Below are 25,216 nucleotides of genomic sequence, written 5' to 3' on the forward strand. Positions count from 1 at the left end.
GAATATTTTTAAAAAATATATATGTGGGACCTTTTTCTGTCTTTGAATTCTTTGGTGGCAGGGTAGTGACTCTTTCTTTTGTCATCTTTGTCAATTTGCTGTGTTTGAGTTGTTTTGATTTACATGCATTATATTCTTTTGTGGTTTAGAACATTCTTTCATATGTTTGTTAATTGTTTGCAATTCTTTTTTCTTGAGAATTTTTTGTTCCTAGCTGGTGGTGAATGACTTTGGTTTTATATATTTATGAAATTCCCTACATACTTTGGATATTAGAACTTTATCAGAGAAAATTTATAAATTTTTCCAATTCCAATTTTCTCTTTATCCAACTCCATTGATCATATAAAAGTTTTTCAATTTAATTCAATCAAAATTACCTATTTTATCTTTTATACTCTCTTCTCTCCTCATTTAATTAAGAATTCTTCCCCTATTGTATTTGAATTCTTAATTAAACAAGGGCCAGTAGTGATCACAAAAGATGAACTAGATAAATTAGATTGTAAGAAATTCAAAGGCTTTTGTATAAGCAAAATTAATTAGGATAAGAAGGGAAGCAGTCAAATGGAAAGAAAATGAAGCAAATACTCTGATGAGGTCTGGTATCTAAACTATATAAGCAGCTAATACATATATATGACCAAAAGGTTGTTTCTTTCAGAACCTCCCAAACACTGAGCTAGCTTTGGCAATGCATGCATCAACCTCGTCATCAATGCGTACATCCTTGGAAAGTATCCCAAGATAAGTGAACTTACCCACAGCATTCAATATTTCTCCATTTGCTGTAACCAATGGTTCCGCATGTGTATAGTGTGGGGCTGGCTGGTGGAGAACCTGTGTTTTCTTGGTGTTAATTGTTAGGTCAAAATTCCCACAAGCAACAGAGAAATGCTCATCTGATCAGGGGAGCATATACCTCCCTCCCATAGTTTTAACACCAAATTCTGGGTGTATAGCCTGGAATTACTCAGGCAATTGTCAAAACAGGGTTGAAATGAGTGAGAGTATACCTTTCTTCCTGCCTGATTTTACAATCCTATTTTTCTGGACCCTCTCCCACCCTCCTGCAACACAACCATGTTTTCCTACTCCCATTTAATTAAGTTCTTACTGTGCCCATTGTCTTTGAGATACATCCCAATGTTGGATCTATGTACAGCAACTGGGTTTTATATGGTATTGCAGCAGGACCCATGTGTTAAAATCGTATTTTGTTCTGGTCCTCCTAACCACCTTCCCCCCTCCTCCTCCTAGTCAGTATAGTAACTTTAATAGTAGCTAGTATAAAGAAGCAATAGCAGGAAATAAGACTGCAAAGGAGAACCTGGAAATCCCATACAAACCATCCCAAAGATCAAAGTAGCATAATTTACAAATTGTAAAACATATTGACAAAAACTGGTTCTATAATATGTAAATTCCAGACAAAATCCAGATCACTACAGGTCCAGACCAGCAAAAAATCAAAAAGATGCTGATAACTTTGAGATGCAACTTTGAAGTTTTACCAATAACTTTGAGATGATTTAAAGATATTAATGAACCAACCTCAAGGAAGCATAAATATGAGTTGGTCTGTTTCTCAAAAAAAAAAAACCCTACAAAAATGAGTCCTCAAACTCCTGGTCATTGAGAACTCTTGCAATCTTTATTCAGTCCATGCTACCTAGTGCTCTCAACTCAATTCTTTGGTTATAAGAGTATTATTCTCTGTCTCACCCCTCCCCACTCCTATCTTCTTCCTCAAGCTCCCTTCCTTCACCATCCCATTTCCCCTGTATTGAGTCATACCATCTCCATATCCCTCTCCACTTCTTGCTGCCTGTCTCTGTGGCTTACTTACTAAAGTGTGATTGCTGCCCCATTTCTCACAACCCAAGCATGGTCTTTGAGTACCCAAAGAACCTGGTGTGCCAGCCCTCTTATCATAATGTCATAAATTAATTATCAATTCAACCCACAGCTATGGATATGGGTTTTGAGAGAATGATGCAGCTCAGATATCTGTATAAAACAAGAGTTCTTAACTTCAAGTCCACAAATTTTTAACATATTTTTATAATCAATTAGTGAATAAACATTTATTAAGTATGGACTGTTTTCCAGGCTCTGTGCTAAATTCTGAGGATATAAAGAAAGATAAAAGACAGACCCTGGCCTCAAGGGCTCATAAACTCAGGGAGAAGACAATATGCAAACAACTATGCGTAAATTAAGCTATGTGAGGGCAGGTGTCTTAACTTTGTATCTGCCCAATCCTTGAAAACCTTTATTCTATACATAGTGACTGATGTAATTGTATGTATTTCAATTTTTGCTTTTTGAAACATTGTTCTGAGGAATCCATAGGTTTCACCAAATTGCCAAAGGGGACCCATGATAAGACAGGCCACTTTAAGAATTCCTAACACCAAAACTGGTCTAAAGGTCATTATTCAGTAAAGACCACCAACATACCATTGGTTCTGGTAACCCAGGACCATTTTCCAGCACCTTATAGTCACATGTTGTTGTTGTTGTTTTTCAGTCATTTCAGCTGTGTCCCAGTCTTCATGATCCTATTTGGAGTTTCCTTGGCAAAGATACTAGAGTGGTCTGCCATTTCCTTCTCCAGCTTATTTTATAGATGAAGAAACTGAGGCAAACGGAATTAAGTGATTTGCCCAGGATCACACAGCTAAGTGTTTGAGGCCAGATTTGAATTTAGGTTTTCTTGACTTCAGGTTCAGCACTCTATCCACTGTGTCATCTAGCTTTCTTCACATCATGTACCAGTCAATGAAATCAGTAGATTCCTATTAGAGCACCCCACCCACCCTGGTTTATGAAAGGCAGGACATGGCTATTCCATACCAGCACCAGAAGTTTTAGCCAGGATTCTCATTACTTCCACTCTGACTAACTCCCTTAGGATGTTGAATTGAGGAGGGTGGGTATAAAAGGAAGCAATGGTGATTCCTTGCTGGGTTAAGAGGGAAAATCATTTTGAGTTACCATCAAGGCAACTGTTGCTGCTACTCTTTCTACTAATAGTTTGTGGCCCAGAGGCACATTAAAAAAGTTACCTAGGTCTTCAGTGGATTCAGCACCATGACTAATGATTTACACTTTGCAACTAATCTTATCTTAGGTTAGCACCAAGTATTGTCATTTGGAAGAAAGGACGCAGGGAGAGAAAGACAAAATTAAAAATATACACAAAGTACTTCAAATGGTTTATCAAGAATGGGGAATAAATATTAAAATTCCTTCAGCTTCTTCCAGTTCCTCCCCAACTTCAGCAAAAGCTGCCAATGTTCTATAGTTATAGGAAGTGAAAGGATATGATCACCTAATCAAAACCAGAGGACAATCATGATTGATGCTGATAAAGTAACTCATAGAGAGTCAGGCACAGGAAGGAGAGTAGTTCCTCAAGTTTTCTGGAGTTTTCTTCTATTTTCCTTATCTCCATCTATCCTCATGCATTTATTTGGGTAGAAAAATGTTATCTTCCCAAGTTACTCAAAAGAAAGAGAGAGGGAAAGGGAAAGGAGAATTTGGTAGGGTTTATATCATCACCTAATGGTGTAGGAGGTATGATTGTGGATATATTCTAACTAAAAACATACCCAAAGGTAAATTTCTCTAAATAGCCTACTCCCATTAATGGATATGAGGTAAAGTTTGCCATTATCCCATATCCCACCTTAGAATTGTTTATTCTTTTATGCACTCTTCTCCCCTATTCAAGATAACCAGTGATTTCATGTGACTCTTCATCCGAAGTAAACTTGGACCTTTCTTTTAAGGCCATGTCCCATTTTCTTGACCTTTAATGGATTAGAGCAGTCCAAAACATGAGGTAAATTAGGGACTCTGACTGGAGATGATATGAGAGAGAAGATCAAATGGAGGAAGTCACTGGTCATAGTAGACATTTCAACACAGAGAAAGAAGTGAACCATGTTGATCATGGTATATAACACCACTAAGATGGCATTGTATCCATTAGATTATAACAGGAACATTACAAAATATAGGATAGCAGTACTCAGAGATAGAGGGGGAAATAAGAGGTTCCAATAACTCAGTGGGTTACCTGATAGAATATTTAGTCACATATTTCATAGGACTGGACATACAAGCAATCATGTCATGGTTGTGGCTACCAAAAGTCCCAGGAGAATTTGTAAGAATTTGAATGGAAGTCCCCCTCCTTCCAACACACACACATACAGCCACCATGGACTGTTATCCAGCTGTCATGGTAGAGAAAGACATCATTGAGCATTACCAGGAGAAATATATAGTGACAGAAAAGGCATAGGACTCCAAAAAATTCACCCTCTTTCAGATGTTGGTGTTGTACCTTCTTGCAGGTCTGGAGAAATTGGTTCATATGAAAATTAGAGTTTTCAGTATACCACATGTACCTACAGATTGCAATTTGTGAGAATACAGGTAACAATAAAATTGAACATATTAAAAAATCTGAAATTGATTAATCTCCCAGGCACTCAAGTTTTTAATGACTGGTGTGGGTGATAATGGAGATCCACACTCTTTCAAAAGGGTTATGCCTTAGAATTCTATGAGAAAAGGTACCAAGTTGTTCATCCTTTTTGACCCAGTAATCCCGTTGTTGGGAACAAACCCCAAGGATGTCAGAAAGAAAGATCCAATAAATACTGAAATATTTTTAGCAGCTCTTTTCATGGTATTAAAAGACTGAATGAAAGGCTAAAATGTGGTATAGTGCAGAAGTGTCATGTAGCCCACAATACTCCTAAGTGAACTTGTACCAGATTAAAATGCAATTGGAAAATATTTAACAAAATAAATAAAAATACAATAAAACATAGATAATATTAATTTGTGGATTTTTAAGTCAGTATGTGACCTGCAGGAATACTTATATATGTTTTAGTGGTCCTGTTTCTATGTGAGTTTGACGATTATTGAAGTGTTGTATAATGGACTATTCTTGAATTGCTGTCTCCAAAGTTACCAATGATTTCTTAATCTTCAAATTTATTGGCCCTTTCTCAATCCTCATTCTTCAAAACTTTTTTTTTGCAGACTTTGGCACATTGGTCACCTTTTTCTCCTTGATGATCTCTTCTTTTTATGGGCTTTTTTTGTGACTTTTCAGGAAAACCGCTTCCTTCTTTTCTGACTCTTTTTCCTCAAATTCCTTTGCTGGATAATCATGTAGATCAAGTCTACTAATCCCAAGTGTCCCCAAGGCTCTTTCCTGGATCCTCTTCTCTTTTCCTTCTAAATTATTTTGCTTGCTGTTATCAACCTTTCCCATGGATTTGATGATCATCTCTATGCAAATCATTCTTATATTTATTTGTCCAACCCTAACCTCTCTCCTGATCTCTAGTCTTGCATCTCACTGCCTTTTGAACATCTTGAACAAGATGTCTTGTAGATATCTTAAACTGAACATGCATAATGAACTCATTATCTCCTCACCCCTCACCCCCAACATGCAAGCCCTCCTCTTTTCCTGACTTTCTTGTTACTGTCAAGGAAGCCACCATTCTCCAAATCACAACCTAGATGTCATTCTTGACTCCTCTCCCACCCATCCCCATATCCAATTAGTTGCCAAGTCTTATTTATTCAATTTTTGTCATATCTCTCATATATTCCCCCTTTTTTTCCTCTGACACTCCCACTATGCTAGTAAACACACTCATCATACCTAGACTATTGCAATGGTCTTCTGGTTGGTCTCTACAACTCAAGTCTCACCCCAACCCAGCCCATCTTTCACTCAATCCCATTCAGTTAAATTGATCTTTCTAAAGCATATCTGACCCCATTATTCAATAAATTCCAAAGACTCCATCTTCAGGATCAAATAAAAAATCCTGTTTGGCATTCAAAGCCCTTCATAACCTGGCCTCATCCTTCATTTCCCATCTTCTTAAACCTTATTCTCTTCCACATAATCTATGATCCAAAGACACTGTCCTCTTTGCTAGTTCTTGAACAAGATACTTCAGCTCCTAACTTTACGCATTTGATTGATGGTTCCCCATGCCTAGGTTTTTTCATTTCCATCTCATGACTTTCTGACTTCTTTTAACTTAACAGCTAAAATAATACCTTTCCTGAACGCCTTTAATGCTACTGCCTTCACTGTGATCATCTCCAATTTATTTTGTACATATCTTGTTTGTACATAGTTATTTACATGCTGTCTACCTTCATTAGACTTGAGAACTTGGAATTATTTTTTGTTTGTTTATCTTTCATTTCTTTGTATTCCCAGCTCTTAGCAGCGCATGGCACAGAGCAAGCACTTCATAAATGCTTGTTGACTTGACTAGACTTGAATGTATGACAATGTGTGTTCAAGTCTTCTGAACCAAGTTATTGAACCTCTTTGTACCCCTAGAATATCCTCTAAGGTCATAAACTAGAGGAGTTGCTGATCTCTAAGATCATAGATTAAATCGAGTCTTTCAAATAAGAAAATTGATTCTTAGAGACAATGTAAAGGTCAGAGGTGGGATTCAAACTCAGGTTGTTCTAACTCAGGATCTAACACTCTATAGCTCTACATCAAACAGATGGATACAAAACAGCCAAAATTAAATAATTTAAGCATTACATACCTGGGGGAGGGACTATATTTCTTTCTTATTCTTTCCATGCATTACAAGTGATAACTGCATATTTTTTAAACCTAATGATGATACTATAGTTAGATAATTTATCCATTCTAAACTTATTGTGACTTACAACGTAAGACACTTGTCCAACACTTTTCTGTCAAACTAATGTCCAGTTTTCCCAGCAGTTCTTGTAAAGCAAAGTTACTCTCCCAAGAAGCTTATATTCTTAGGTTTAACACTGTGCTATTTTAATTGCTTCTAGATCTTGGTTATTTAATATGTTCTACTTATCTGCTTCTCTGCTATGATGCAAATAAAGAACTTTGAGAAATAAAAGAAAACATATGAGTTAATGAAAAGTCTGGAAAGTGAATCTCAGGTACAATATACACAATGAAGACATCATAACTCAGATTAAAAAAACAATGGACAGTGATGACATCAAATTTCTAAATTTAAGATAGACGTTCTTCTTCTTAAAACATGACGAACTATAAATATGGAAAATAACTTCTCCTGACTATCAGATATAATTACTCTTTTCAGTAGTTTTGTTTAACTGTTTATTATGGGAAGCTACAATATATGTTTGGGGAGATAGGGTTGTTTGTTGGGAAGTGACTAATTCATAAAACAAAATAAATTAAAAAAAACTCTGCTGAATGTCAAGTTGGAGCAAGAAAGGGAAGGAAGATAAAAGATAATTGATAGATGTGTAAAATATTATTTTGTCAATGAAGCTTTTATTCTTTTATCTAAATACAAAACTGATGGCATTAATCAGTAAGAATTTGTTGGGAACATTTTATATGTATATATGTGTGTGTATGCATGTATATATACATATATTACATATATGAGATTTCTCATAATATGTTTTATATATAAGTACCTATATACATCTACAAACATGTGTGTAAGTATAGATATAGATATATGTGTATGGGAAGAGAGAGACAGAAAGAGAGAGAGAGAGAGAGTGAGAGAGAGATAGAGAGAGAAGGACACTTCTTAATCTGATCCTGGTTAGAGAGAAGGAAGGAAGGAAAAAAATAGGTATTTTGACGTGTGGAGTAAATAAGGAAGTTCACACTTCTTTTTTCTCAGGAAAGTAAAAGAAAATGTCATCTACTGTTGGCCACAGTTTCCTCATCTTAAAAATAAGAAGACTATATTAAATGATCCTAAAGTCCTTTCCAACCGTAACACTTTCTGTGACTGTGATTTTGAGGAGAAAATCAAAGATCTCAGACTTTAAAAAGTCAAAATACACAAAATCCAGTAGTTCATTTTATTTGTTTTTAAAAATCTATGTACCAAAGAAAAAAGTAACAAAATATCATGTAACAGAATGTACCTGTTGTAATCCATTGTCTTAAGAATGAATGAATCTGGCTAGCACTTTGCTAAGAATCACATCCAAACGTATGACAAACATGGGAAGTTCAAATAGAACTACATTTAGGTTTGAATTTAGCCAAAGATATTTAACTTCAAAATTTCTTATATAGTAAATACAAAAGGGAAAACCTTTCTCTGCATAAACTTTAACACTTTATATTTCCCTCATTTAAAGAAATTCCATCTGAAATTATTAACCAGGTCTATGAAAATGCATTATCATCATCATCATCATCATCATCCCATAGATCTAAAGCAGGAAGGGACTTTAGAGATTTAAAAAAAATTATAAGTCATACAAAACATATTTCCATTATAGCCATGTTGTGAGTGAAAAAGCAACAAAAATAAAGTGGAAAACTATGCTTCAATCTGTATTCAAAGAGAACTCCTGAAGTTCTCTCTCTGGGGGTGAATAGCATTTTTCATCGAAATTGTTGTGGATCATTGTCTTAATCAGTGTTAAGTCTTTTACAATTGATTATCATTACAAAATTGCTGTTACTGTGTACAATGTTCTCCTAGTTCTGCTCACTTCACTTTGTATTAGCTCATATAAATCTGCAAATCAGCAAAATGCTGGATTCTGTTGGAAATATATAGAAATGCTAATGATTCATATGGGTTTATTTTAGATTCTGCAACTACACTAAAGCTGTTGTTTCATGTTTTATGTTGTTGATTCTCTAGAGTTCTCTAAGTATAACATAATATAATCTGCAAAAATTAACAGTTTTGTTTTATTGTTACCTATTATTTCTTCATTTTTTCTTATCTTTTTACTATAACTAGTATTTCTAGCACAATGTTGAATAATAACGGTGAAAATGGACATCTTTGCTTCTCCCCTGATCTTATTGGGAAGGCTTCTAGTTTATCTCTATCACAAATTCTGTTTACTTTTTGTTTTTGATAGAACTATTCATCATTTTAAGAAAAACTCCATTTATTCCTATGCTTTCAAGTATTTTTTTTAAATAGGAATAGGTACTATATTTTGCTGAAAGTTTTTTCTTCATCTACTGATAACATCATGTATTTTTGTTGTTTTTGTTATTACACAGTCAATCATGTTTATAGTTTTCCTAATGTTTAACCAACCTTGTATTCCTGGTATAAGTCCCATCTGTATGATCCTTGTATGATGTTGCTGTAATCTCCTTGCTAGTATTTCATTTAAATTTTTTGCTTCAATATTCATTAGAGAAATTGGTCTATAGTTTTCTTTTTGTTTTTATTCTCCTTGGTTTAGGTGTTAAAATCATATTTGTGTCATGGAAGAAATTTGTTAGGACTTCTATATCTATGTTTTTTAATAGTTTATGTAGCATTGGAATTGGTCATTCCTTAGAGGCTTGGTAGAATTCACTTGTAAAATCCATCTTGCCCTAAATTTTGTTTTGTTTTGTTTTGTTTTTTCCTAAGGGAGCTCACTAATGGCTTGTTCAATTTCTTCCATTTCATTTAGATTGTCAGTTTTGTTGGCATATAATTGGGCAAAATACTCCTAATAATTGTTTTAATTTCTTCTTCTTTGATTGTGCATTCACCATTTTAATTTTTGATACTGGTAATTGTTTTCTTCTCTCTCTTTTTCAAACAAATTAACCAAAGGTTTATCTTTTTTTTTAATTAAAACTAGCTTCTAATTTTATTCAACTTTTTAAACTTTCAGCCTTGTTAATCTCTCCTTTGATTTTCAGGATTTTGGTGTTAGAAGATTTTTTAATTGGTCATTTTCTTAGTTTTATTAGTTGCATGCCTAAATCATTGGTCTGTTCTTTCTCTGTTTTATTGATATAAGCATTTATAAATATTTACCTTAAGTATTTTGAAATTTTGCAATCTAATCCCCTCATTTATGGATGGAGAGAATAAGGCCCACAGAATTTAAGTAAGTTGCTCAAGTCACAAAGGTTTTAAGTCAGGATTTGAACTTAGGTCCTATGATTCCAAATTCAGTGTTCTTTCCACTTTACCACATTCCCTCACTAAATTTTCCTAGATTTTTGTCATAGTCACATTTTGTCCCTAAGTTGGTAGGGTATGACTGATTCAATATTTGTAGATATATTTAAACCTGAAAAAAGTAGTGAAGTATAATAGAAAGAGTATTGTATTTGAAGTCAGAAGACCTGAGTTTGAGTTCCAAGACTGCCACTTACTAAATGTGTAATTTTTATCAAGGCCATTCCCATCTGTGAGCCTTGTTTTTCTCTTCTGAAAGTAAGAAATATATACAAATATATGTATATGTGTGTATACATGTAAATATGTATATAAATGAAAGAATAAATAATGTAATGTAAATGTACTTTGCCTCACAGGGTTGTTGGGATAAAAGTGTTTTATAAAATGCCATATAAATGTGAGCTGTTCTTATTACATAGACATTGCTCAGAACCCTAAGGACCCTACTGATAAGGGCTTTATTGTGGCATTATTAATGTCTCTTAAGCAAGAAGTGAAATTCTGCTAATGGGGTTAACTCTTAATAAATCGTTAATTCTTTGTACTGTCCTAGGTGGCCCCATTCATACCACACTAAGGATTCAATTTTCAATTCATAAATCTGGGCCATAAACTCAGATTTGGGCCTTAAAGTGGAAAGCTAGATAGATAGGAGAATAATAGTCAGGAGGTTGTAAAGAAAAATTGTTCAGACACAAATAGGTTCTCTTTCCTCCAGAGACAGCCACCCAGACAACATGCCATTCCAGAAAACCATGTGCTCTAGGAAGCCATATGCATTAGTTTCCTAGACTAATCTTCCTGAACCTAGAAAAGAAATTATTGGACAAAGTAGATGCTAAAAATGAGAGTCAGAAAGAGGTGGAATCATAACATGGAGGAGTAAACCTGGACCTTGCTCTTTACTGGTACAGTGAGTTTCTTGAACTGTGTAAATCTTAGAAAAGGGGACTCTACTCTCCAGTGACTCTGAGTTCTTTTCCCTATTTGTGGGGATAGGGTAGCTAAGGTAATACTATATGTATAGGTGCCATAGAGCGGGATTGTTTGACTCTTTAACAACCCTGAGTTCTTTCCCTTGTGTTGTGCCCTTACATCCTCCATGCCCTAAGCCCTGAATCCAGAGAAGTGCTACTGAAGGATGTTTTGCCTATCTGAGTACCTACTGAGGGCCCTTTTCCTTTTTATCAGAGACCTAGACATATAACCAAATTCTGATATTCCCAGGGAAAAGCCTGGGTATGGCTAAAACAAATCAATGTTCTCAAGGAAAACCTTGGGTGAGCCATGAGGCAAATGAAGAGATACCTAATAAGATTTCTCAATATTTAGACCCAGTTAATGTGAACCCAGAATTTCAGTTGTAGGTCATAGGTTAGCAACAATTATACATTAATCTCCTGAACAACTGGATGTTACTTATTGACAGGTAAGACTACTGAAATGATCGTGTAGTAGGCCTTACCGTATTTTCATTATTTCATTTATTTAGAAATTACCTTAGTCATTCCTTCAGTGTCAAAATATACCTGCCATCATTTCTCCCGAAGTTGGAGCAAATTTCCACAGCTCACCTTGCAGACTTTAATGACTTCCTTCCTTAACCTTATCAGATTTCACTTTAGTCCACCTATTCTTTTACCCATTCTTAACCATGGATACCTTTCAGGGAATCCAGGAACTTGGATGGGAAAAAGTTACATCTTTATTTTTACTGATCTCCTAACTGAAATTAAACGTTTTATTCAATTAAAAACAATACCACCACATTATTCTGAGAAGGGTTCACAAGCCTCAACAGACTGCCCAAAGGGTCTATGACACTGAAAAGGTTAAGAACCCCTGTTTTAATCTATACCAAAGACTTGATAGTAAGTATTGGCAGTAGGTGCATATCAATCTTATCATCCTGCTTAGAATTACATAAATCTTCCTTAAAAAGAAAAACACACAAAAAAACCCCACTGGTGAACCCATGTGGCTTCTGACCCATCCCTAAATATAAGTGAAATTAATATAGGCCAGCAATTTTCATACCTTTTATATCAGGATACCTTTAATTTCTTGAAAATTATTGAGGACCCCAAAGAGCTTTTGTTTATTGAATTATATCAATTGACACCTATATTACAAATTAAAATTAATCAAATTTTAAATTATTTATTAATTCATTTTAAAATAACCATGATGAACCCATTACATATTAGCAGAAATATTGTTCTTTTGAAAAATAATACTTACCCCAAAATAAGAGTAACTTTAAAAAATATATTTCTATAAATCTCTTTAATGTGTGCTTAATAGAAGACAGGTGGATTCTCATATCTGCTGCTGTATTCAGGGTGCTTTAATATATTGTTTTAGTTGAAGTCCTTGAAGAAAATCTGGCCTCACACAATACATAGTTGAAAAAAGGAAGAGTATTCTAAATAGGCAAATAATGCTTTAGTATTATTGTGAAAATAATTTTGACCTCACAGACCACCTGAAAAGGGGTTGGGGACCCCAAGGGAACTTGGGGACCACACCTGTAGAAAAGCTGATATAGAATAAACAAGTTTTTAATTTATTACAAATGATAAACCGCATAATTCTGTATGTTTTCCATACAAACAGATGACAAGGTTCTTAAGGCAGTTTTAAAGAAATTTTTAAGGATTTTTCTGTTGTTCAGTTGTTTGAGATGTATCCTTCTATCTGTGACCTCATTTGGGGTTTTCTTGGCAAAGATACTGGAGAGGTTTGCCATTTCCTTCTCCAACTCAGTTTATAGATAAGGAACTGAGGCAAACAAGGTTAACTGACTTAACTAGTCACACAGCTAGTAAGTGTCAGAGTCCAGATTTGATCTCAGATTAGTAATGCCTTACTGGAATAGTGGAAACCCAGTATGAAATAAGATGAATTGGTGGTAAGCAGAATATTCGGCCAGCAAGATACATATTCAGAAGGTTAAGGCCTTCCTTAACTTTGCAAGCCATATTTGTCATTTTCCCCTTCCTTCTGGTCTAAGATATTTCACATAAGCACTGAGGAGAAGTAGACAGTTATTGAGAGAGAGTGAAGGCATCTACCTCAATCTACATGAAATGTTCATGTCTCTCTTTTTAATAGGAACCACTCAATCCAATGGGATTCTTAGCATTCAAAACTAAGGATCTACACTCAAGCAAGTACAACATGCTTCAAAGTATATCCATCCTTCTCTGGGGACTGTAAGCAATACATAAGGTCAGGACAAAGCAAAAAGGGAGAGGAAAGAGAACTTCATTTAGGTCACTCTCACAATGATGAAGAGGAAGAGGTTTGTACCGATTCCAAAATAAGATTTATTTCAAATGAACTCTTCAGTTTGCTGAAATGAAGACAGGAGATTTTCATTTAAGTCTTTCATTACATAGTCTCATGATGTCTTTAAAACCAGCTACTTGGCATGGTCCTCTTGAAGACTAAACCTTTGGAAGAATGGGCAATGATTCATTTCCCAAGGGATCTGAAGAAAAAAACAATTCACTTGGCAATTTTGGCAGGCATCAAGTATCGAAGATTCTTCCAAAATCTTGAGTTGTAAGAAAGAGACTTATTTGCCTTCCACTTTAAAATCCTGTGAGATTTCAGAAGCTCCAAGGACTGTGGCAAGAATGTAAAGTCACTAATAGGTGTGAATTCGATTAAGATTATTTTAATTTTTCTTTCCACCAGTGCTTCATGGAGTCCACTTTCAAGTTCATATCTGACTTTATCACACATGTAATTTTCACTCAGGACAATGATTAGCCTTCTGCTTTTTTTAATCAATGAGTGGATGTCATCAACAATAGCTGATAATTAAAAATGTATATTTGGTTAGAGTAGCTAAAAGGATAGCCAGGAAATTGCAATCATCCAAAAATCTTTTAAAGAGGAGTAATATAGCTTAATCTATTTGTGGACCTTATAAAATTAGGGTGTCTTCTTGGAAGTCATAGCATTATTCCCATATAGAAAATGAGACTAAAAAGTTATTCCCAAATAGAAAACAAGACTAAAAAATAATTTTGTCAGACCTATTTAAAATTCATCTTTTCTGCATTATAATAACCTCACATTTACATAATATTTGAATTTATAAAATGTTTTCTTCAAAACCACCACATAAGGGAGATAGTACAAGTATTATCTCAGTTTTATAGTTAAGGAAACTGAATGTAGAAAAATAACATGACTTGCCCAAGTTAACATAATCATTATGAGTCTAAGGAAGGTTACAAATTCAGTATCTGAATTTTAAGTCCAGTGCTCTCATTCCACAAATATAGAGATTAGACCCACGATTTGATATAGAGAACTCTCAACTTAGAAAACTGCCTCTACCAATACAGGTAGTTAATTTCTCTGCATCATATAGTCTTAGAAAGTTGCCTAGACTACTAAGAGTTTAAGTGATCTGCTCATGGTCACAGTGTCAGTAAATGCCAAAGGGAAGATTTGAACTCAGGCAGCTCTAAGGGCAGCTAGCTGTCTACCCACTAAGCCATGGTGCCTCTCAAATGTCACTCAATAAATATAATGTATAATACACACCTGTGTATAAAGAAAACAGTGATTTTTCTTGATGACAAGAACGTAGAACAAAAGGGTATACCTAGGACATCAACCCTTTGATCCTTCCTCACTCAGCCCTTCTGATGTGCATGGATCATGCTTGGCATCATGAGATTGCTAAGAAGTTGAAAATAGTTTTCTTAACTCTAAATCAAATACAATTTCACACTGAAAGAAACCACAAATAACAGCAGGGAAAAAGCAGTTCAAAACAGAGCATTGAATGCCTGAAGGCTTTTCTAGCTAGTTAGCTAGGGGCAATTAGTTGTTGTGGGTTGCCATCTCTGGAAATCATCTGAGCTTTTTAGAGCTAAGATTCTGTAGCTGTGGTGTAGCAAAGAACCCACATCGCAGCTAAAGACCAGCACTGAAAGAAAAACCCAACCGCTGAGCACTAAATCAGCAGACACCTGCTGAGAGTGGCAGAAAACAGAATTGTGACGTCATCAGAGGAGATGAGCAGCTCTGCCCTATGAGTAACCCCAGTCCTATATTTTTCCTCTGTCTCCTCTTTCACTAGTAGTATGAGTTAACCATTAGGAGAGTGTACAAGAATATGTGTGGGGTGGAATTTTTCTTCTTAATTATGTGGTTTGATTAAGTATATTTTATTCAGAAATGACATTTTCTGGCTACTTAAAAATAAGCAAATGAACTGAAGAATGAATGAAAGAATCAAGGGAAGAATAAGCTATTTCAGTTTTGGTGAGAGGCAGAGGTTGAAAAATTGCTTTTCTCCTCCTCCTCCTACTGTTGGGTTCTTTCAATCTAAACACTTGAATTTGCAGGTGAAAATTCTTTTTAATGCCTTTCCACTCCTGTAATGCCAGTTATGACCCATGCAAATCATGGCAGCTAGGTAAAGACTGGATGGGGCTTTGTCCAACTCAACTTTTGCTCTGCACTCATGCCAGCAAAAAATTACCCTTACACACACACACATACACACACACACACACACACGCAAAATTCATTGATGTAGGTACTCTTACTGACATAGATCACAGCCACTCCGTAATCCCTACAACTGAAAAATTCATCACTTTCTGGTCAATTGGATGATGAACCTCTCCAAAAATTCATGAATAAAGAGGTAATGATCATTTCTTATACTTATCCACTACCAACTCGCCAATTTGCTTTATTTTTTTGTCAGCTGAAGCTTTGTCTTTGTAAAGACAAGTAAATATTTTTTGGAAGGATATCACTTGTACAAATTGCATAGTGGTTAGTTTCTTAATAGGGGGAACTGCTTTTGTCACACAAAATGTTTCATCAAAATAGGAACAGGATTCTGACTTTCTAGATCAAAGGAATTTGATTAGTTTAATATCAAAATTGATCTTAAAAACAGTATGCCCACCCCACAGTTTCAGAGAAATGTGCGAAACACAGAAAATAAACAGATTCTTAGAAAGGAAGTTACCAGGGCTACCACAATTAACATGTGTTTAGCTGCTGGGTAAACCTAAAATAAAAGCACAGATACCGAAGGTTTCTGTGTGCTGTTCCTTTTTTTTTTTCTTTTTTAGAAAAGACAAGAAAAAAGCAGTCATTTACAAGGTTAAAACACTATGTCATAACTACTTTTGTCCCTTTATCTTTTATTTAGACAGAAAACACCTTCACTGGTTTCCAACCCTAAATTCTTTTTGCTTACCTCCTCCAGGAATTATATCCCTTTCAAATATGCATAATTTATAGCCAAAATGTTTTTCCAAGGCTTCAGGTAAAATCTCTAGAGCAAACTTGTGCTCATCTCCATTATCTGGTTGGCAGTCTTTCAGGTAAGACACAAATGCATCATACTCTTTTCCATCTAAGGGGAAAAAATTTTTCTCTTAACTGATTGGATATGTAAATCAAATTTGATCCATACCATAATTTGAAGAAAATGTTCAAAATATTAATTATGCCTAGATATCACTTGAAAAAGTTATAATATCAGTTTTAACAGATATCCAGCTAAGAAATAGAGCACTCCCTGTCATATTAATGCATTTTAAGGAAACTTGAATGGAAATGCATATTAGGAGGTTTTATCTCATATATATATATATATGTACACACATATGTATATATATATACACATACATATATCAGATATGTATATATACACACATACATAATTTTTTCTATATACACATATATAATATATAATAAAACATTTTTATGGCTAAAATTTTTTCTGAACTTAGATAACTAATATATAAAAACTACCAAAAGATCATAATCAAAGAGCAGAAAAATATTTGCTTTAGCATACACCTCACATATGTCATTTTCTCCTCTAAGGAGATACATTTGTTGAATTTCTGTAATAAATTTTAGCCGTAATCATTTACTGAGTATAATATCAGGTAGGGATCAATCAACAAGTACTTAGTGAATGCCTACTCTGCTATTAGTTATTACTAAGTGCCTATTATGTGCCTAGCATTGTGTTAGACAGTGCAGGGGTAGGGAACCTGCAGCCTTGAGGCCACATGTGGCCCTCTAGGTCCTCAAGTGTGGCCCTTTGACTGAATCCAAACTTTTCAGCTATAGCCCCGAAGCCACGAGAAAGGGAAAGGGAAAGAAGTATAAGTTGCTCTGGGAATTGAAGACCTTAAAATCGAACTGTAGGGATGTCACACATACAAGAAAAAGTTAAATCACAGCAAATGGCTGACAAGCTAACTAATATTCCCATGAGTTGATAATGAAGGAAGGTAACCAATCATTTCTTTGTTACATGATAGCAGGAATGTCTGACCTTGGATTTGATTTATCTCTGTGACCAATCTAAATAACACTTCAAGTGATGGATATACTCAAGGGATAGAAAAAAAATAAAGATTGAGGAGTCTATACTAGAAAGGGGTGTACAAGACATTAATATAACATACTCCTTGATTTGTCATTACCTTTTAATAAGAAAGCTTCTTCTGGCATAGAGAAAAGCATTACTCACTGACAATAACACTACCCCTATTGGGTCCACAAGGATGTAATTGTTTGCTGCTCATGGAACAAAGGGGAAAACTGAGAAAGTGTTAGTTTAAAAAAAAAAGGACTCTTTGCATAATATTGCATAGGATACCCTTCCAAATTAGAAGATACTCCAAACTTCTAGGATCTTCCAATCTAGTTGAAGAGACAAAACATACAACAATGAAATAATAACAATCACAAAGCAACATAACAGCATGTGCAAAGTAACATGACAAAAATTGAAAAGCCATGAATGTTAATGAGACAGAAAGAAAATATGTTCAGAGTGGGAGATTATGGAATGCATCCTAGAAGACCTAAGTTTTAAGTCATGCCTCAAAGGACATGATGGATATAAATTAGTAGAGGAAGAAAGTATTACAAGGGATGGGAATATGAGAATGGTCTCATTTTGATGGCTAAGAGGACATATAACTGGCACAAATGGAATTGTAGGAGAGAATTCAGTATTCTTTTAAGAGTTACCTTACTAATCCATTAGTACTAATCCATTAGTACTAAACCATTTAGCAAGTCGTACCTGAAGACTATTGTGTTTTTTGGTCAGATTTTTAATATAAAATATTCCAGTAGCATAATTCATCACCTCAACAAGCTGTGCTTGAACTCATAAAATGTTGAAGTTGGAAAGGACCCTTTCATTTTACAGATAAGAAACATTTATACCTGTCAGCATGCTATTTTCTCTCCAACCAATTCCCGTCACACTTATCTTAAATATCTTTCAGTCTCACCAGCTTCAGGATGAAATTGTTTCCTACTTTACCTTTGTATGATTACTGAAGACTCATAGTAAATTTTCTTTTATATACTATCCCACATTCCTTATTTTAATCTATGTTAGGGCCTTTGAACTAAAACAGGGAATCACTATTGTGAACTGTTATTTTCCTATGGTGAAAAATAATTTTTTAGAATAAGATTCTAACTTTCTGAGATGTGCCATCATAACAGATTATGGAGTAAAGCTGGATCTTGAAACAGAAGACATATATAAAAGCACATATAATTGCACAGTTTAAGCACATTTTCAATAGAGGTAGGTTGTAATAAATAAACTAAGATAGATTCAAACCAACAAATGAACACATCTGACATTAGTGTGTATACAACCACAATTTAGCAATATGTTAATAGTCTATCCTGGAGCAAATATATAATGTTTTAAAAATTATTCTATGAATACTGAATTTTAGTCAAATCATATGCTTTATAGAGTTATTAGCAGATGAGTTATGTGTGTATGTGTTATGGACTTTTAAAATTTCCTAAAATAAATGTTTACTCCCAGGGATATTTTGAGCAGTTCTGTTTAACAAGGTTTCATTTCTCATTTCTTCCTGTTTAACTACTTCCCTACCTACCTACTCTAATTGGCTTATACTAAATAAGACACAGCTGCTTTGGAGGACTACTTGTGTAGAAGACAGAATAATGAATTAACCAGCAATTTTCCATTCATCAAAATTGCTGAACTTTTCATTTTGGAATTACATCTGTAATGCCCACTCTCCCAAAGGACCATCTGTTCCTAAGTTTATTGCACCTTAAAAAATCAAATGGTCCCATATATTTCATTGGTCCTACTAGCAAAAATAAATCCCCAAAAAACAAAAACATAATTTTAAAAAATGTACAAATATTCTATGATACAGTCTGATCATTTAAAATAAACACCCAAATAAGCATTTCTATGAATTGTCCAGCTTGAGAAAAATGAGCAGAAAAACTTAGTTAAGAATATTTCCAACTCAGATCCAAAATACCTAGAAAATACTTGTTTCAAAAACAGAGGAGGCTGTTTAAATTGCTGGACTTTGTTTGGGTCCTTTATAAAAGCCAAATTGTAAATATAATAGATTTCTCACAGTTTGCTACAGCTTCTCTTCACCAGAAAGCCATGCATCTCACAACCAAGCTTATGAGCTTTTTTGTTCTCACAGTGTTATTTTTTTTAATCTCCATAAATCCAACAGATTATAATTACCTTATCCTACATAATTTTAGGGTCATAGAATCAGACTCTGGCAGCTGGTTGGCACAGTGGATAGAGCACTGGGTCAGGAGTCAAGAAGACCTGAGCTCAAATCCAGTCTGTACTTACTAGCTGCGTGACCCTGGGCAAGTCACTTAATGCTGTTTGCCTTAGTTTACTCATCTGTAAAACAAGTTGGAGAAGGAAATGGCAAACCACTCCAGTAGTATCTTTGCCAAGAAAACCCCAAAAGGGTGTCACAAAGAGTTGGACATGACTGAAAATGACTAATCAACATCATAAATATAATACTTTAAAGTTTACAAAGTACATTACAAATATTATTTCATTTTATCTTTACAAAAAAACCTTGGGCTATGATTATTCTTGTTTTACTGAAGAGAAAACTGAATCAGACAAAGTTTAAGTGACTTGACAAGGGTCACATGGCTAGTAAGTGTATGGTCTGGATTTGAACTCATGACTTCCAGTCTCCAGATCCAGCACTCTATCCTCTGCCCCCCAAGTCATTTAGTGCTCATCCTTCATATTGCAAACGAGTAAACTTGGGTTCAAAATGACAAATGATTTGCCTGATGTCACACACTAGGGAGGGAAAGAGCTAATACTAGAAATAACTGAGGTTTTGTGACTCTGTATATAATGTTCCTTCCATTACCCAATGTTGCTCCTCTTGCCAGGCCAAAATAATCAACAGCAATTCAGCTTAATTCAACAAATATTTATTAAGAATATAACACTGCACAGCACATACAAAAGAAAAAGACCTATTTTTGAGGAGGTTCCCACATCTTTGAAGGGGACAAAACAGACAGACAAATAACTATAGAACAACCAGAGCAGAGTTTCTAGATAACATTTCGAAAACTGGAAGAGAGCACAGTAAAAACTCATTGAGTGCTAAGGTAATTCAAAGTGTCACCTCAGATAATGGGAGGTATTGTTTAGCCCTACAACCCTCTTTACTATTATATCTAACAACAAATATTATGTCATAACAATGCAATACAATTAAATGCACACTAACTTCTCATTTGAGAACGGAGTATATATATGAGACAAGAAAAGAAAGCCCAGTAAAGCGATAAAGTTTACCTGTTAAAGTCTCATCTCTTCTAATGAGGTCCCTGTAACATAAAAGTATATCAATTCTATAAATGACACACATAATCACTAGAAAGATGAATGCAGCTGAAGATACAAGGACAATAATGAAAATGTGTCTGGAAACATCAGCAGCACCTTCTGGGGAAAAAAGAGAAAGAAAAAAATTATTATTTTTTTAAATTAAAAATTTAATTATCCAGCCTCTTTAATGTCATCCACTCCCATTACAGATTTACAAACTCAAGCATTTACCCCTTTGGCTCAGTAAAATGTTCTCCCTTGAAGGCAAAATGGGATACATGTCACTGTTTTTCAGTGCAAAATCTGTGCAAATATTTATTTTGAGCCTTGAAGTAGTTGTATGGAAGCATTTTAAATCATGACACCTTTAAGGGTAGAAACTTAATGTGGGAGGAAAAAGGAGAAATGAAAGGAGAAGCATTTGGAAATAATGCAGCTATAAACTCAGGGACACAGCTATTATTCCAGTGCCAACAGTGCCCTTAAAGTTGGGGGAAAGTCCAGTTCTCTAGCAGGATTCTTAATTATAGCCTTTCATTTAAGAACTCTTCATTAATATAGCTGACCATCACGATTTCAGAGATAAAACAGACTGCACACCTTCTGTCATGGAGGTGACGGACTTAGGATGCATATTGAAACAAATATTTTTTGGACATAACCAATGTGGGAATTTGTTTTGCTTGACTTTGCATATTTGTCACCAAGGTTTTGCTTTTCTTTTTCTTTCTTTTTTTTCCCTCAGTGTTTGGGAGGAGATGGGAGGAAAATAATTTTTTATTAATTGAAAAAAAGGCATTTTAAAAAGAAATGAAAGTTTAAAAAAAAGAAAAAAGATGAAGGTGATATAAAAGCAAAGTATCAATTAAAATAAGATTTAATATAAATAAATAAAGCAAACAACCACAGATGTTCTAATATAATTAGCTATTAAAACAATACAGAAATGACTGTGGTTGTTAAGTAAGGGACCTGTCTAGTTAAGGCCAAGTCTATTTATCTCTGGACCTTTTACAGGACTAAACATCTTGCTTTCACTATATTCCTCATGCCTACTTCGCCACCATCCAGACCTCCTCGTTGGAGCAGAAGGAGCTTCCCCTCTCGCCTTTCCTCGATAATTGGTGACCTCGTATTGAAGGGGCAAGCAAGAGGAAAACTGGTGGTGGCAGAAGCACTGAAGGCAGTGGAGGTTGGGGGACTGGGAGCAGGAGGAAAGGCAGAAAAAGAAGTGAAAAAGAACAGCAGCAGCAGCAGCAACCCCTTGGGCTCACTTCTTAGACCCTCTCATCTCTTGGCCTCTCCGCTAGGGTACTGTGCATTGATGAGTCAAGCAAAAATCAACTGGACATGAAAATGATAAAGGACTTTCACACCTCCAGCTAGGAAGCAATATGTACATTATCTATATATATGTGTATATATGTGTATGTACATGTACATGTATACACACACACATATATGTATATATAAATGCTTGTGGATGAAGTGTTTGATGTACTTGTATCCTCATGAAGAAAAATAATTGTGGTCGAGAGTTTCATAATTCATCCAGTATTCCTTTGGTTTGCAGGGATGGGGAACCTGTGGCCTTCTAGGTCCTGTGCAGACTTTTGACTGGGTCCAAGTTTTACAGAACAAATTCTTTTATTAAGGGGATTTGCTCTGTGTAGTTTAGATTCAGTCAAAAGGCCGTACTTGAGGACCTAGAAGGCCACAGGTTCCCCACCCCTGGTTTAAAGTGATGTATTTTCAAGTAAGGAAGATTGTTGAGCTGTAAGTGATTGTAGACCCCTAGGGAGTTCTGTCCATGAGAAAGCCACTGCCTCTTAACTTTTCAAGTTCCTCTCAGCACCTCGCCCATCCTCATCTTCCTAACAAATCTGCCTTTCCTCTGATCCCAACTTCCTTTGCATCTTTCTTCCTGGGAATTTCACAGCCTAGGGTGGCAGCAGGAAGTGCAATGCCTGCTCTAGTCCTTCCAAGTTAAGCCCTGGGTAACTGACTGCAGGCATGAAGGTTGTGGTAGTCTTCTACTGAGAAACACCTATTCAGCGCAACCATGTGAGAAGACAATTGATCATGTGCCTAGCATAGTGATTCATACATGTTGGGCACTCAATAAATATTGGAAGGAAGGAAAGAAAGAAAGAAGGAAGGAAGGAAGGAAAGAAAGAAGGAAGGAAGGAAAGAAGGAAGGAAGGAAGGAAGGAAGGAAGGAAGAGATAAGTTCAAGGACTCTAAACCTGTGTCAATGAAAAGAGACTTGGGAGTCAGAAATTATTACTAATTTTAAATTTTCATGCCCCACCATTTGGCCCTAAATCTTACTTTATTCATCTAAAGGTAAAGAGGAGCTGAGGAAGAAAGACAGAAGAAGATGCCCCTCAATTTCACACAAACTGATTTCAATCACCTCCAAAGCCTACATTAGACTCTCAATTCTTAGCTCTGGTCGCTAGTTTCTGTATCAGAAATAGAAAACAGAATGAAATGAAAAGCATTTTTCTTTCTATTTCTTCATCTGATATAAAGAATTACCTGCTTGTTATAATGGAAAGCAAAGAGGTCTGGATTCTAGTATCAGTTGTGGTATTAACTAGCTGTGTGGCAAATAACTATCTTTTCTGTTCTTAGTTTCCCTATTGGTAAAATGTAGTGGTTGAGACTATGATTTACAAACACCCTTCCAGAGCTAAGATACTATCAAATTCCTGAAGTAAAATTTGCTAACAAACCTTTCTTCTTCAAGAAGAATCCTATAGTCTCCAAGACTCCAGCAGATGCCAAGGTACAATTATACCAAACATTCAAATTCTCTTCTTTGACAATTTTAATCTTCAGTAGACTGGAAACATATAACTTGCCATTTGAACCACTGTAAAAGAAGTTCAAATTTAGTAATAGTGTTTGCTTAACATTACCAAAATATTACTTGAATAAAATAATCTATATATATGGGCAATTCTTCAACTGCACTGACTATATTCACTTGTGTAATTTCCTCCCAGTAATAGATATTTTAAAAGGAGACATGGTGAGAGAGAATAATAGTCTCTCTAATGATCTATCAAGGGATATCAGAGATTGCTTGGGATCAATATTAAAAAAGTGATTCAGGACTAAAATCCTTGGGAGATAATGGTAATAGAGTGAAAATATAAAAAGATCAAATGTAAAAAAAAAATTAATTGTTCCCCTCTCTCCCAAAATAAGGTCTACTGCAGGTAGGGACAGAATTTGAAACTACTTAGATCTGACCAACATGGACTTGCAAGGACTTTTTAAAAGCATGCATCTTTTTTTTTCTTGAATTTGGAATTGTTTCAGGAAATCTTAAATCAAGAGCCTTTCCTTCATATATGCTACATTCGTAACTTGGGCACTTCTAAGTCTGGGACTAACTAGGAGAGGAATTATACCATCATTCCACATATGGAGACGCTGCCAATGAATTTTTCATGATGCAGAGAAGTAATTATAAGACTTAATGAGAGAAAACAGGCCAAACCTTATGCAACATATATGCATACAATGAAAGCATGTATAACAAAAATTTCCAAATTCCAGCTGATAATCTTATTATTTTCTTTTTTGCTTTGACCTATGATTTTATTGGTATCAGGAACTCCCAATAAGGAAATTCCCTGTACAAAGGATGCTAAATAGGTACTTCCTCTGCAGCCCAAAGTCTTAGAGATTTACCTCATGTATTGCCCAGGATCATGAAACCAATGTGAATCAGAAGGAAGACTTAAATTTAGGCCTTCTGATTTCCCAAGGCAGGTTCTCTATCCTGGAGCCTCAGGTTAGTGTAACATTGTGCCTCCATTATTTAGAGCAACAATATGTCAATTTCATCAAAAAGAAAATGTCCTGTCTCTTGGGCAGATAGGTGGCTCAGTGGATAGCATGCCAGGCCAGGAGTATGGAAGACTCAATTTCCTGAGTTCAAATCTGGCTCAAAACACTTACTAGCTATGTGACCCTGGGCAAGTCACTTAATCTTGTTTCCCTCATTTTCCTCATCTGTAAAAGGAGCTGGAGAAGGAAATGGAAAGCCATTCTAGTATCTTTGTCACAAAGAGTTGGACACAACTGAAAACAACTGAACAACAACAAAAATAACACCGTCTTTTGGAGTTATTAGCAATGGGATTTGTCCTCCAGTGTGTGAACTTATTTAAAAAATCACTTTCATGGGGGCAGCTAGGTGGCACAGTGGATAGAGTTCTGGACTTGGAGTCAGAAGGACCTGAGTTCAAATCTGACCTCAGACAGATAACACTCACTAGCTGTGTGACCCTGGGCAAGTCATTTAACCCCCTTGCCCCATTTAAAAAACAAAACAACAATAAAAATCACTTTCATGTTAGGGGAAAGACAGAAGGGAATAAGCATTTATGTAGCACCTATTAAGTGCCAGGCACTGTACTAAGCTCTTTTACAAATATTATCTTATTTGATCCTTGCAACGATGCTGAAAGGTAGGCGTTATTATTATTCCCATTTTACTGAATGA

At 35.2% G+C, this 25,216-nt stretch overlaps 1 protein-coding gene across 2 annotated transcripts in view; it reads right to left on the minus strand.

The window, feature by feature from the left end:
• Nucleotides 1-12,777: 12,777 nt before the first annotated feature.
• The window catches only part of LOC114046239 (interleukin-18 receptor 1-like), a 46,993-nt gene continuing 34,554 nt past the window's right edge, over nucleotides 12,778-25,216 (minus strand). The window contains exons 8-11 of one of the 2 annotated variants that reach the window (XM_027866496.1): nucleotides 23,433-23,572; nucleotides 20,662-20,811; nucleotides 16,237-16,395; nucleotides 12,778-13,813 (exon numbers count right to left, since the gene is read on the minus strand). In XM_027866496.1, coding sequence (XP_027722297.1) covers nucleotides 13,503-13,813; nucleotides 16,237-16,395; nucleotides 20,662-20,811; nucleotides 23,433-23,572 — 760 coding nt within the window. In that variant the 3' untranslated portion in view covers nucleotides 12,778-13,502. Of the gene's footprint in view, nucleotides 13,814-14,564; nucleotides 14,694-16,236; nucleotides 16,396-20,661; nucleotides 20,812-23,432; nucleotides 23,573-25,216 lie in introns of those variants that run through there. The other variant, XM_027866497.1, reaches the window with a different exon arrangement.

The sequence above is a fragment of the Vombatus ursinus genome, unplaced genomic scaffold (genome assembly GCF_900497805.2).
Source record: "Vombatus ursinus unplaced genomic scaffold, bare-nosed wombat genome assembly UNPS02014781.1, whole genome shotgun sequence".
NCBI classification, from domain to species: domain Eukaryota; kingdom Metazoa; phylum Chordata; class Mammalia; order Diprotodontia; family Vombatidae; genus Vombatus; species Vombatus ursinus.